The 14,539-nt window shown below is 39.9% G+C and overlaps 1 protein-coding gene across 1 annotated transcript in view; it reads left to right on the top strand.

The window, feature by feature from the left end:
• The window catches only part of RNASEH2B (ribonuclease H2 subunit B), a gene marked incomplete at its 3' end in the record, with an annotated part of 75,493 nt that overhangs the window by 27,203 nt on the left and 33,751 nt on the right, over positions 1–14,539 (top strand). The window contains 4 exon segments of the mRNA XM_036745294.1: positions 3,795–3,866; positions 5,734–5,841; positions 10,101–10,177; positions 14,014–14,131. Of these exon segments, the coding sequence (XP_036601189.1) occupies positions 3,795–3,866; positions 5,734–5,841; positions 10,101–10,177; positions 14,014–14,131 (375 nt within the window).

The raw sequence follows: 14,539 nt of genomic DNA, 5'->3' as shown, positions 1-14,539 counted from the left end.
TTTAAAAGTATTTTCACAAAGTAAAGGTAATTTTCCAGATATAAAATTCAATTGCCATGTGGCCATTTTTATTGAGTCTCTTTGACATACGATGCTGTTAGGCACTAATTTCTACTTTATTGTGATGGTGAGTAATATTTGCTTCTTTCTTAATGTTTAAAAGAAAACTCTTGCCCAGTGTCTTTTGTGATAGTGTAAAATGATCTTTTATCAAGATCTTTGTGTTATTTTCTTTTCTTAGTTTTATTAAACAAACATTAAGTGTCCACTGTATTTAAACCACTATGCTAAAATGTTGACCATACAAAACCACCACCACTCTCTCCAAAAAAGGAAACTCTCCCATCCCTCAAGGAGCTTATTTTATGTTTCTTTTTTTTTTTTTTTTGGAGGGGAGAAGGCAGGGCAATTGGGGTTAAGTGACTTGCCCAAGGTCACACAGCTAGTAAGTGTGTCAAGTGTCTGACACCAGATTTGAACTCAGGTCCTCCTGATTCTAGGGCCAGTGCACTACTCACTGCATCACCGAGCTACCCCTCTCAAGGAGCTTATTAACAATTAAATACAAGGTAATTTGAGGAAGGACAGAGCACTTTTGTGGCAATAGACTTAGCTCACATCAGTGAGTCCTCCACTTCTGTAGTCACTGGACACCTGGCAAAGTTAAACCCTCAGTGAAAAGGGGAGAGTCAGCTAAGCAGGGAAGGGACCTTTTCCCATGGTTGGTTCTTTGTCCTCACCTTCCTGGTTGAGAGCTTTGGTTTTTGCCATCTCCTTGGTTTTCTGTCTGTTGTTTTACTTCTGGAATGTTCCTGTTCTGTCTCTAGTCTTTTAAATGGGTGAACTTTTTTCTAAGTATTAAGTGCATTTTTTAGGAAGTAGAAAAACTGCCAATAAAAGACTTAAAAATCCTGATTTTACACACCGAGTTCAGGACGCCAGCTTTCCCCCTTCTGACTCAGGCCTTATATCAAAAGTCAGATTTGGAGGCAGAAGTGGGAGAGGCCTATTAATTTTTAATTGTGCTGTCTCTCCTACATTAATTGTGCTTTTAGTTAATCCATTCTAAAGAGAGGGGGGAGGGAAGGAGGGGGAGAAGGAGAGAGAGAGAATAGAAAAGAAGAGAGGACAAGAATGACGAGACAGAGGGAGAAAGACACAGAAAGGCAAACACAGGAAGACAGAGACAGAGAAAGGGAGGGAAAGGGAAAGGGAGAAGAGACACGGAGGCAGAAAGACATAGAGGGACAGAAGGAGGAGGGAGAGACAGACACGGGGTGGGGGGGCGGGGAGAGAATGAATGAGAATGAGAATGTTTTGCCTTTCCTCTCCCTACTGCTCCAGCATTCCAGGGGCTAGCTCTGCTTTGAAAAAATCACAGATCTCACCCTTAGTTTGTAAGAACTTTAACCCTAGGGTTGTTAGTAAACATGTCCTAATTCCACACTGATGATGATGATGATAACAACAACTGACATTTAAATTGTTTTTGCAAGAGTGCTTTATATACACTACCCCAGGGGTAGAAGACCTGTGGCCTCGAGACCACATGTGGCCCTCTAGGTCCTTGGGTGTGGCCAAGTTTTACATAACAAATCCTTTTATTAAGGGGATTTGTTCTATGAAGTTTGGATTCAGTCAGAGGGCTGCACTTGAGGACCTAGAGGGCCACATGTAGCCTGGAGGCCATAGGTTCCCCACCCATGCATGATGTCATTTGTTCCTGACAACAGCCTTGCTAGGTAGGATCTATTCCTCATCCTCATTTAATAGATGAGGAAGTTGAGGCTGAAAGAAGAGATTTGTTCACCCTCACACGGCTAGTGTGTGTCTGAAACAGAATTAGAACTGGTCTAGCCCTCTGTCCAGGTGCACATACCTGCTTCCCCCTGCCTCATTCCTCTACACCTGCTTCCATCTTCCCCCGAAAAATTATCTGGTCCCATGAAAGAAAAGAGAATGCTGTTGCAGGTTATGCAGTGACACGATCTTGAAAAGACTATAAATTGAAACATTTACAATGCGCTAGGAGGTACTTGCTTTTTAAAAGAATACTTATCCTAAATCTTTTGGTCAAGCAAAGAATCATTTCATAAAGGGTCACTCTTTATTTGGAGTATCAGTGCCTTGTGCACATAGCTACTCGCTCACTGTGAGGATACTGAGGTTAATAAATATATGAGATTCTGTCTTACATAGTATAGTAGAATCCTGATGTGTCTGGCATCTGGGATTCTGAAGCGGTCCAATGCATTCAGTCAATTATATCTGGATGGAGAATCATAGAGATATTTTATTGCTGGGGAAGGAAGGACCTTAGAGGTCAGTTTAGGGGAAGGGAATCTTTCGACCTAAGTAGTTTTTGAAGATCCTGATTGTTGGACCAAATTGGTGGGTCTTGATAGTCAGAAAGGTCAGTCTGGTTGGGAGTCCTGTTAGAAAATTTCTAAAATTTACATTCATTTCATCATTGCTTTTGTCTAATTTATATTGTTCTTTGACTAATCTGTGTAAGAACAGGCATGAGAATTAAAAAATTTCTAGAAGTAATAATATTGCAGTAACACAAAACAAAGCAGTTATGGGTGGTTTTTTGGGGGGAGGAGAGGGGCGGTGAGGAATTGTTTGCTTCTGTTTTTGTTTTGTGTTTTGGGGAGTGAGTGTGGAAGAAATTCAAAAAATATGCAGTTTAAAATTTTTTACTTCTGTAGTTCCAAAGGGAGGCAGCTAGATGTTGCAGTACATAGAGTGCCAGGCCTCAAGTCAGGAAGACTCATCTTCTTGAGTTCAGGTGTGGCCTCAGACACTTATTAACCGTGTGAACCTGGGCAAGTCACTTAACCCGGCTTGCCTCCATTTCCTCATGTCTAGAATGAGCTGGAGAAGGAAATGGCAAATCACACTGGTATCTTTGCGCAAGAAAACCCCCAATGGGCTTACAAAGAGTCAGACACAACAGAAAAACTACTGAATAGCAACGGAATTGCCCACACAGCTTCAGGGTAACATACAGGCTAGGGTTTCTTAAATCTATCCCATACGCCGCTGATAGAATACGCACTGATCTGATCGTGGCGCGCTCCTCTTTTCAAAAATCCTTCAGTGTCTTTTCCTGTATAGTCTAAACTTTTTACTAACCCCTTCAATCTGGAAACAAGATGACTCTCCAGTCTTCTCTCACACTCTTCCCCTTGTGTACCATTATACTCCATCTAAGCTTGAACAGTTGGAGCAAGTACAGATTGGAGAATCACAGGATGTCTGACTTCTAAGCCACTAGTTCCTTTACTGCAGGGGCTGTGTCAGATCCATCCAATAAGATGGGAACCCCTTAACGACAGAAATTGTTTCATTTTTATTGTTTGTATACTTATCATCTTGTATACAGTCTGTGCTTAGTAAATGCTTCTTGAATTGAATTAAACCCTTCTGTTACCCCCAATAGTTGGATCAGGGCCTGGAGGCAGGGAGACCTCAGTTCAAATCCAGCCTGACACTAGCTGTGCTTGGTAAGTGCTTCCTAGTAAGCCTGTTTGCCTCAGTTTCCTTATCCATGAAATGAGCTGGAGAAGGAAATAGCAAACCACTCCAGTATCTTTGCTAAGAAAAACCCGAAAGGTGTAACAAAGAATTGGATACAACCAAAAACAACCAAACAGTGACAACATGACCCCCAGCACCTAGTGAAGCACTTTACTTATAATTTGTTGTTGTTCAGGAAATTAGATAAGGTATGTAAAATGGGCAGCATAAAATGCTTCTCTTAAGTTTAAAAGTTCATTGTTCCTTTTCAGAATCTGTTACTGATCTTCCAGGAAACACTGAGAATGGACCTGTGTTTACAAGACTGCATAACCCATGCACAGGCAAGTCATCTTGTGTGTTGGTGTTGGCCTTATTTTCCATGATGTAAATAATCATCTGAGTTTGGTTTTTGCTTTTTGTTTTTTTTGCCCCCCAAACAAAGATGTAGGTGTTTGTGTACGTGCACGACTTTGTTTCTTCCTTTCTGAGAATAACTTTTAAAATTAAGACGGTAACACCAGTGTGAAAGAAACATGCCAGAGATTTTCCTGGTCACGCCAACTAGTTCACTCCGTGTAAACAATTCTGATTTCTTCTTATAATTTTAATCAGTGAAACTGTTCTTTCATCAGAAATATTGGCAGCACAAAAAAGTAGCAAGTTTGACTTCTTTTAAATGCATTAATTTTCTTTGGAATCCTTAGGCCAACTTTTCTTAGGGTAGTATCCAAAGTTAGTCTTCATTCATATTCATCTTATGCTATAAAAGTAAAATAAACAATCAAAGGGAAAAGAGAGGGTTTCACTTGATGTGCCAGGTTTTTTAGTATTTTCATTTTTAGCTCTCGTTTTCATATTTTATTTGGTCCAAAGAATAGTATCTTTTTTCTTGTCAGTAGATGATGATCTACCTTGGATTAAAAACATATTGTAGGGGTAGAGAAAGAAATGTACTCTATTGGAAGAAATTTCATTGTAATTGCAAATCCAGTGCACTTTCTGTATTATTAATATCCCAAATATTCTTAAAATTTTACAGGCATATTATAATATGTACAGTAAAATTCCACTAATTTAATCTTAAGTGATTTATCAGAAAAATATGGATAAGAATGATATTTTATGAAATTATTTTTCTATGTCTGGTATTATTTTTCTGTTAAGTTACATAGGTTTTTTTTGTGACAACTTTATGGTAAGTCAGAAGCAACAGATGCTTTCTTTATTTCTCAAAATAGCATGTAGTTAGACAGGTAGCCAGTAATTCTGGGAAGCCACAAGAAAGGGGAAAATGGTGCCCTTTCCAGGCATATGCCTCAAAATTCAGAATTCGCAGATCCTACTCTTAGAATTGAATAAGTGATTGGTCAGACAAATTTACCACTTCCTCTGTGGGAGAAATTTTATCATGGGGAATTAACGTTTCCCCAAAATACATCAAAAGTGCAAATAGTAGTTGAAAACCAGAGCTTGTAGATAAATAAAAGTCTGTGAATATTGTCAACATATTGTTAAAATTTTAGTTTTACCTGAGATTTACATGGGCATCAGAAGAAAATTTTTTTTTGCCTTCTACGTATATGGATCTGAAGCAGTTCTTAATCAGAGAAAGAGTTTGTGAATTCGCATGTGAAACATACAGCTTGCTACATACAATGTGTCCATATTTTCGACTGTCTTCTTCTCTTCTTCTCCCCTTATTATAGAAGGCCACAATGCTAAAATTGGCTGAAATGAAGACTAAACCAGCTTGAGGCCTCAGGAAAAAGATCCCCAGGCATTTGCCTTTTAATGCACAGGTCCGATCCATGGGGTCTACAGGCTTTGTCTATGTTCGAGCCTAGCCTCAAGCTATATCTGAGACCTGTGACCCATGCTTCAGCTGTACCTCATCAGGCCCTCCCTTTACACTCTCGTTTAGATTAGAAATGGAATTTCCCTCCTGATCCGATGTAGGTTTGAATCAAAGGCCTTGTAGCAGTTAAGATAAATTATTCGCACTTTTTATTTATTGGTTGAAGTTCAGTGGGGATTACAGAGCTGGAAAACAAGCATCTGTATATAATAGCTATAAGCTTTCTTTGGAATTATAGTTTATAGAGAGGGTGTCTATGTATGTTGATGTACATATTAGGAATTCCTCAGAACCATTGGGCAGTCTTGATTTTTGTGAAAACTTACAAATACAAAACAGATTTCTTTTAACAGGGGAAGCAGCCCTTTACTTGTTCGATACCAATGCGCAACAGCTGTTTGAAGTAAAAGCTTTCCATGAAGAGTACCATTCTTGGTTTATAGGTCAGACAGTTCAACACGGTGAGTTATATGGTGCATGCCTCCCCTTCACTCTAACCAAGAATCTAAGGTTACATTACTTACTCATTTGAATGTACAGCTGTGGAAGAGTCTGGCCAATGCATAGCCTCACTTGTTCATCAGTTAGCTCAATTTATAGGATAAGGAGATAGAATGTTGAACATATTTTGACTAATAGCTATGTATCTTAACTGCCTTTTGAAGCTAGAAACTTGCCATCGGTTGGTCAGAAGTATAGCTTATCTGAGTAGCATGAGTACACACTATTGTGTTCATAGGAACGTGTTTAGTTTCTCACTTGCAGGGATCTCAACATTTTAGTCACCCTCTTACCTTCAGAACATGTGCATAAGAAATACTAAGCAACTTCAGGGGGTGTGGGGGTGAAGTAGAGCATGTGGGGGGAGGAAGGGATAAAACTCACCCTTGGTGTGATGGGTCAGTCTTTTTTTAACTTTTTTTAAAAAATTATTTATTTTTAAGTTTTTCTTTTTAAATCTTGAGTTCCAAATTCTCTCCTTCCCTTCCACCGACTGTGAAGGCAAGCAAAATGATATCAATGATATATGTGAAATCATGCAAAACATATTTCCCATATTGCAAAAAAAAAAATGTGAGAGAGAGAAAATTATACAATTTACACTCAAGAGTGCATTAGTTCTCTGTGGAGGTGAATAGCACTTTTTCATCATGAGTCCTATGGAATTGCCTTGGATCATTGTATTGATCAGAGTAGCCAAGTCCTTCACAGCTGATCATTACAACATTGCTGTTTACTGTGCACAGTGATCTCCCCATTCTTCTCACTTCACTTTGCATCCATTCACATAGGTCTTGCCATGTTTTTTTTTCTGAAATCAATCTCATCATCATTTCTTATAGCACAGTGGAACTCCATCACAATCATATGCCATAGTTTGTTCAGCCATTTGTCAAATGGTGAGCATCCCCTCAATTTCCAGTTCTTTGCTGCCACAAAAAGTGGTGTATATGTATGTAAAATGTTATATTTTTGTACATATAGTTATTTTCCTTTTTCTTTGATCTCTTTGGGATACAAACCTACTAGTGGTATTGTTGGGCCAACTGGACTGAGACCTGAAGCTGCTGCCGGTGCCTCTGCCGGCTCTTGGCTGGCCTCCACTCAGGTGTCACAGACCTCTCCGGCCAACCTCCTAAGTTGTCCTCCGTTGGAAAAATGCCTCACCCTGACCTTCTATTGGCTCTGCCTCTACAAAATTTAAATTGGGGATTTATTTTAAAGTTGTTTGGAATGTTGGGAGAACTCAGCCTCTCCTCATGGGTCAGTCCTTACTAAAAACCAGTCAGTCTTTAATTGAAAAGGGGGAGGGGTAGAGAGTGAGAAGAGGGAGCAGAGTAAGCTAAGAAGTAAGTTTTGGTGTTTGAGAAGTTAGCTTGTATGTCTCTTTATCTTCTCGTCTATCTCTTCATTCTTACCAGAGAATACTTTTCTTTACTTGCCTCTGTTCTCCTTGCCTGCCTGTAGTACTCGCAGCTTACTAGTAGGAAAGACTTGGTCTCAGGGGTCATCATGGCCTAGTAGATAGAGCACTGGACTGAGAGTTAGAAAAGCCTCGGTTCAAATCCCACCTCAGACACTTACTAGCTGTGGGACCCTGGGCAAGTAAGTCACCTTTCTCTGTCTCTGTTTCATCACTCATGAAATGAGTGTCAGACTCAGTGGACTTTAGGTTGCTTTTCTGCTCTGAATCTATGATCTTAAGATCTTGACTTCTTTCTAGAGCAGGGGTTCTTAACTGTAAGTGTGTGTGTATCATGGACCCCTTTGGCAGTAAAATATTTTCCCAGAACAATAATATCCCTTTCTCAGAATAATATTTTAAATATATAAAATGAAATACTTAGAATTGTAAAGGAAACCAATTATCTTGAAATAAAGATGTACTTTTTTTTTCTTATCTGAACTCATGGACCCTTAAAATCTGTCTATGGACCCTTGGGCCCATCGGTTAAGAAGCCCTGTTCTAGGGCTATAATAAGAGGGCATTTGATTCCTGGCAAGCCATTGAAGGCCACATCCCTTCTTTCACTAACCCACCCTATAGTTCAGCAGAAGTTGAGATTCAAAGTTGCATGGAGTCAGTAAAATCCTGGTGATTTGTCACTGAGCATGAGAGAAGAATTTTGCCTTTGTGAAACAAGCAGAAAACGCATCCCGTGGTGATCGCTGCTTCATGGAATCCAGTTCATTTAGTCACACACATTTGGGGGCCTACTTCAGATAACAGCTCCCAGTGGCTGGAAAATTTTGCTGGAAAGAGACCTTGATATCCAGAATGAAACTAGACAGGCTCAGGAAGTAGGAGATGATCATTTGGAAGGCAGCTAGGTAGTTCAGAAAGACTCATGTCCCCAAGTTCAAATCTGGCTTCAGATACTTACTAGCTGTGTGACCCTGGGCAAATCACTTAACCCTGCTTGCCTCAACTTCATCATCTATAGAATGAGCTGGAGGAGGAAATGGCGAAGCACTCCAGTATCTCTGCCAAGAAAATCCCACATGGGGTCACGAAGAGTTGGACACAACTGAGATGACAATGAGACCATTTGAACTGTGCTGCCCATTTTTCAGACATCTCTCTCTCTCTCCCCCTTCCTTTTCTATTTTTCTTCTTTCCTCTTTTCCTTCTTCTTCTTTCTTTCCCCTGAAGAAATAGCTGTTCTGAAGCCTGGCCACCTGGATTTTGTTTGCAGGCTGGAAAGCCTGTTCCTCATTTTTGGCTATAGCGGATGCCGTATGTAAAATAAACTTAGTGCTCCTGATAAGGTTATTTTTATAAGCTGTTTTTCCAGATTTTTTTGAAAAATCAGGCAGTGCCAAAGTATGAAATTCTTTCCTTAAGTTTCTTGCTTACTGTAAAATGGATCCACACACACACACATACACACACACACACACACACACACACACACACACACACACGGTGTCCCAGAAGTCTTGGCACAGTTTAAAACTTCATTGAGACTTTTGGGATACTCAGTGTCTGTGTGTATATAACTTGTAGATGCATACATACATACATACATACATGCGTGTGTATTTATAGACAGTTTGCATAGATAAACACGTGTGTAGATGCACATGTGTGTGGATATAAACATGTGTGTGCACATTGGTCCATATATGTATGTATGGGGTGTCTACATGTATTTTTCTTTTTATTAGAAATGTCCATGAACTTTTAAAAAAATATTGTCACTATATTTCGATAGAACTCATTTCCTTTTTAATCCTATACATTTGAAAACATTATTCTGAGAAGGGGTCCATAGGCTTCACCTGCTTGCTAAAGGGGTCCAGGCTCCAAAGATAGTTAAGAACCCCAGGGTCTTCTATCCTGACACATTCCCGCTGATCTTCTGGTACCGAAGCCTCCACCCATGGAATGGTGGATGAGTTCTATTTAATTTCATCCTCTTTGCTATAGCATTTTCATGAGTGTAGGGTGTTTGGGAGGGGAGATGCGGTAGTTAGAGGAGAAGTCGCATACAAGATTAGGGTATTTGTCTCTGCTTTGATTGTCTGTCCCTGGAGGGTTCTATCACTAAAAGAGACGACTTACAGAAAATTTCCTTGTTTGCTTATGCCCTGTATTGTAGTCTACTGTGCTTTGGAACTGTCTCTTGTCATTTTCTTCTGTTGTGTTTTTGCTGCCTTGGCAGGCCTGAGTGAAGGTTGACCCCACACTTTCTATGTAGCACTTAAACAACCCCTGGCTCAATGTGTATCTGTCAGTGAACCATGGTGTTCCCTCTGTGTGATTGTTGTTCCATACAGCTTCCTCCACCTTCAGAAGCCCAGTGAATCACAGGTTATGGTCACTATGGACCAATGCCCTTGCCTCAGTCTTGATATTTGTTTGGTAACATGAGTTCTGCCATTCTGGCCTGGGTTTTTTGTTTTTTTTTCAGCCTTGCCTCTGTAGAAAGTGATTTTTTAAGGAAGTAAATGGAAAATTAACAGTAAATTTCAATAGGCTTGGCCTTTCTCTTCACATGCACAGAAGAGACATTTTTTTTTGAGGGGGTCCAAACTTTTTATGCCACATGTTACCTGTTCAGAATCATACACAGTCACTGCCTTATTAATGAACTATGGCTTTAACATGGAAGATTTTAAATGTATACTTTAGTGACTCATTTTCACCTTGAAGATTAAGATAATAGAGTTGGCAATTCAATGTGTTTAATTTCTTTTTTCCCTTTTCAATCCGCAGATGGTCGCCTTTTAATTGTAACGCCGATGGACCCTTTGTTTATGGTTCTGTATTACCTTATGAAGGCTGAGAAAGAGGTATGTTTCCCAGTTTGGGACACTGAATGGTTAAGGGAAAGAACACAATGCTCTTTTCTATCCCACCCCCCTCCTTTTAATTATTCCAAAATGTAGTTTCCAAAAACTTCAGATTTAATTTCACCATCATAAAAAATGTACAGCGTGTGCTCTGGGACAAATTCATACCTCAGAGCCCCCAGGGCCTGAGTTTTAATCCAGCCTCACCACTAACTTGCTATGTGACCTCTAGCAAGTGACTTTCACCTCTTCGTGTACCCCCACTAGAGTCCTATAAGGACTAAGCAGTGAAATTTTTTTTTATAAAACACTTGTTAGATTTGAAGAAGTATGATTTAGATGTCAAGAAAATAACAGTGTCCTTGGGGAGAATTCAGCGAGGAAAAGAGAAACTCACTTTCTCACCTGCACCTCAGATACTCTGGAAGTCAGTAGAAGGAATGGAGATTCAGAAGGCATTTATAGAGGTGGGATACCTTAACAGATCCTCTCTGGTCAGGGTCACACTCACTTGGCATTTCAGATCATTCAGTCAAGGCTGAACTGACGTTTTCTTTCTTTCACCAAGGAAAAGAGACTTTCTAAAACCAACTAATTATCTCACTGAAATAAGTGTTTTGGGGTACTTGAGGTGTAAGCAGTTCATATGTTTGAAAGGGAGTCTTAGGTCTTTATTAAAACACTTCTTTCTCCTTAGAGCTTCCTCTGCTTTTGCAGATTTAGTTCAGGTTTCCAGGACCACTTGAAAAACAATGAAATCTCCTTTTAGCCCTCCCCCTTTAAACAAAATGGCCTTTATACTAATACAGAATGACTTTTCCCTTTCTTCACGTTCCCCAGTTAGTCCCATCCTTTCTCCTTATCTGATAGGTAACAGTAGCTTTTGGGATTAGGGCAGGCAAACGATGATGGAAGGAAAATGCCTTTCTGTTATACAGGAAGCCATGGCCCTTCTCCTACCCTGTCCTTAGGGGGAATATGGAAATTTCAGGTGACCCAAATAATATGAATTAAGTTTGAAAGCCACTAAAGATCTCTGGCTTTCGTGACCCTTAAAAAGAGGCAGCTGGTGGCACAGTGCTTAGAGTCCGGGGCCTGGAGTCAGGAAGACCTGAGTTCAAATTCATCCTCAGACACTTACTAGCTATGTGACCCTGGGAAAATTATTTACCTTCTCCTTGCCTCAGTTTCCTTAATTATAAAATGGGGATAATAAGAGCACCTGCCTGGGATTATTGTGAGGATCAAGTGAGATAATATTTGTAAAAAGCAGTTAGAATAGTACCTGCCACATAGTAGGCATTACAGAAATGCTTACTGCCTTCCCCTTCTTTAAAATGTATTCTTCCTGTTTTTGCTACATGAAATGGAAGGTGCCAAAAGTGCACACATTTTTATCTAGTAACACTCTCCCAAGCCTTCTTTGCTTGATAGTCCTTTAGCAAAAATGTTCGTAGTTAATAGTAAAAAGAATTGATTTCATTTTAGGAACAAAAATGGTTCTTAGATGATGTCTTCAGTTTGCAACTTTTTTTTTCCATTTGTTAGTGGGAAATGTGATAAGGATCTTTTCTAATGTCAACCTTTAGTTTTATATTGCAGAAATTATTTTGACATAAGTTAAAAAACTTTTCTTCACAGCAGTCCCAAGTGTAGCTAATGTTATATTCAAAACGTTAGCAAATTCTCACGTTACAATTTTTTTTTTTTGGTAAAGGAAATAAGAATGAACAAATTAGTTAATTATAGCATTGTATTCCAACCCTGACCTGTGGTAGGCCACATATGTACACACAGAGAAGATTACCTTCTAGTTGTCTGGTATTCAAAATTCTGGCTAATTCTAACAAAATGTAAAGACGTAGGTGATCTTGCAATAGAAATCCAGTCACCTTAAGATTTTGCCCTCTGAGAACCAGACTTTCCACTTGAGTGACAAGAAGGACGTTGAATCTAAGGCATTTCCAACCTCCGTTCTTCACAACACGAAATCTGAGAAAAACCCTTACCCTGGTGAACAGAGGGGTCAGTGAGCATTCCTGTTTCAGCCCATTAAAGTCTTATGTTAATATTTCTGTCTAGCAGATGAGAATGGAAAACAGCATCTCAGGGTTCAAAAGAAATTGTCCCTAAAACAGAAATGGAGAGCTAGAGGGAAAGGGGAATGTGGTGAATAGAAAACCACCCTGCTCTTGCAAAGCCTGCTGGCTGCTCCAGAACTCACAAGTCCAGTATTGATTTTGGCAGACTTCATGTATCTTGTCATTTTAGTAAAGTGGGGGGAAAGGCAAACCAGTTCAGAAAGGATCATGCACTTAGGGTCTGTGTCCCTAACTTCAGCCCAAGTCTCTGGGTCTGTGGATATTAGGACATATAAATATATCTCCACAAGCCTAATTTTCATGACTGGCCATGCACTATGTTCATCTTTTTAATCCTCTTTTATTTTGTTTTAGTGAATCAGTTATTGTTTATTCGTTTTTCAGTCGTGTCTGACTCTTTGTGACTCCATTTGGGGTTTTCTTGGCAAAGATACTGGAGTCACTTGCTGTTTCCTTCTCTAGCTCATTTTACAGGCAAATGGGGTTAAGTGACTTGCCCAGAGTCACACAGTTAGTAAGTGTCTGAGGCCAGACGTCAACTCAGGAACATGAGTCTTCCTGAATCAAGGTTGGCAATCTATCCGCTCTATCACCTAGCTGGCCCTCTTTTAATTATATTCTTTACATTTAAAACTAAGTTTATTTATTTTGTATGTAATGGTAGTATCTTCTTCATATGATACTCTTTTTTTTTGTTGTTGTTCACAATGGCTGATTTCGGTGTTATCCTTGGTATACTGCAAATAAGAAAACCTAGGTTTTAACCTGGGTTTTAGTCTTGACTGTGGTCCTAACCAATTGTGATTGGGGGCAAGTGACATAATTTTTCTGGACCTCATTTCCTTTTTCTGTAGGATTAGGGATTAGATCTAAAAATGCATCCCAACTCTAACGTTGTTTGTATCTGTGATGCTGAATGCCCTGCCCAAAGGGATTTTGACATCCTATTTAATCAAGAGATTTTATGGTCCTGACAGAGACAGGATGCACCTAGAAATTTTCCTGCAAGGGAAAGCTCATATTGTAGTTGGTGTGCAAATTGTACTGTACAGTCCTGAGTTTGGATGCCTGGCAGAATCAAGGAGGTGGCTCGATGGCCCTGCTCTCCCCAGTGCTGCCTGGGCTGTGCCAAAAACACTTCATTTAGGACTTCAGGCTGAACTGGAACTGACTTCCCAGAGGGGAAAAGTCAGGGCTATATTCTCATAAGCCACTTTTGTCCTTTGAGACTCTTTATGGAAAAGGGAGTTGGGATGCTGGGGAAATCAGAATTCAAATGAAAGTTCTGATGTTGGCCTGCCTCCCACAGGTTGTGAGTGTAGCAAGCAATGGGCAGAAATTCACTAGTGTAAACCAACCCTCTGCCACACTCCAAAGCTGCCCCTTCCTCTCTCCCTCCACCCCTTCCCTGCCCCAGTCGCTTTCATCATTCCACCCCCATTATGAGTGAGTTTCTATGTTTTCTGAGCATAGAATAACTTTGTGTAGGTTAACTTTATGTCATAGTGTTTCATAAGCAGATAATATTTAAAATGCTTTATTTATAGTTAGTCTGGAATCAATTTATAGATTCATTATGTGGCACCTCTGGCTCTTTGCCTCCTTGGTTTAAGGCTGCCAGCCATAAAGTAATGCAATTTATTATTATTATTTCTCCCCTCCTCTTTGGGGAGAGAGGAAGGTTATTTGTTGACAGTAATGCATGTTTCCCCATTGATGTATCTTTTTTTTCAGCAAGGGAAGTTTCAGCCACTGGATCAGGTTGTGATAGACGCAGAATTTCCTAGCTGTTCCATGCTGTTGCAATGTGCCAAACTCAGACCATTTCTCCACCATGTGACAGAGGAAAAAGGTAGAGTATTTAGGAGCTGTGATCAGTCAAAAGACCACTCTCCTCTAGTTAGGTATTAACATTTGGAATAGCATTTTATTGACGTAATAAAAATAGAAGTTTTGAACTGAGGTCAAAAACCTCATTACCTAGAGGCCCCAAGACCTTCTATACTTGGTATCTAATTGATACTCAGAGTTCTTAGCTTAATCAGGCATTGAATATCTGAATGTAACTGTTCTTAAGTGTAGGGGTTTCCATTTGAAACCTTTACTGATTCTTTCATCCATGGGCAGAAGGTTGGCTTTCCATTGATAATCAGACTGTTCTTGATGAGCAATATGGCCTTTAGGAGGTGCTATGGTCTGGTGCCTCCAAAGGTCTGGGGATCAAAAGACCTAATTTCCGGTCCCAGCTCTGTCACTGACT

The sequence above is a fragment of the Trichosurus vulpecula genome, chromosome 2, assembly GCF_011100635.1.
Source record: "Trichosurus vulpecula isolate mTriVul1 chromosome 2, mTriVul1.pri, whole genome shotgun sequence".
Lineage (NCBI taxonomy): Eukaryota > Metazoa > Chordata > Mammalia > Diprotodontia > Phalangeridae > Trichosurus > Trichosurus vulpecula.
Note: the sequence above shows the minus strand (reverse complement) of the source record. Positions and strands in the feature narration are given on the sequence as shown.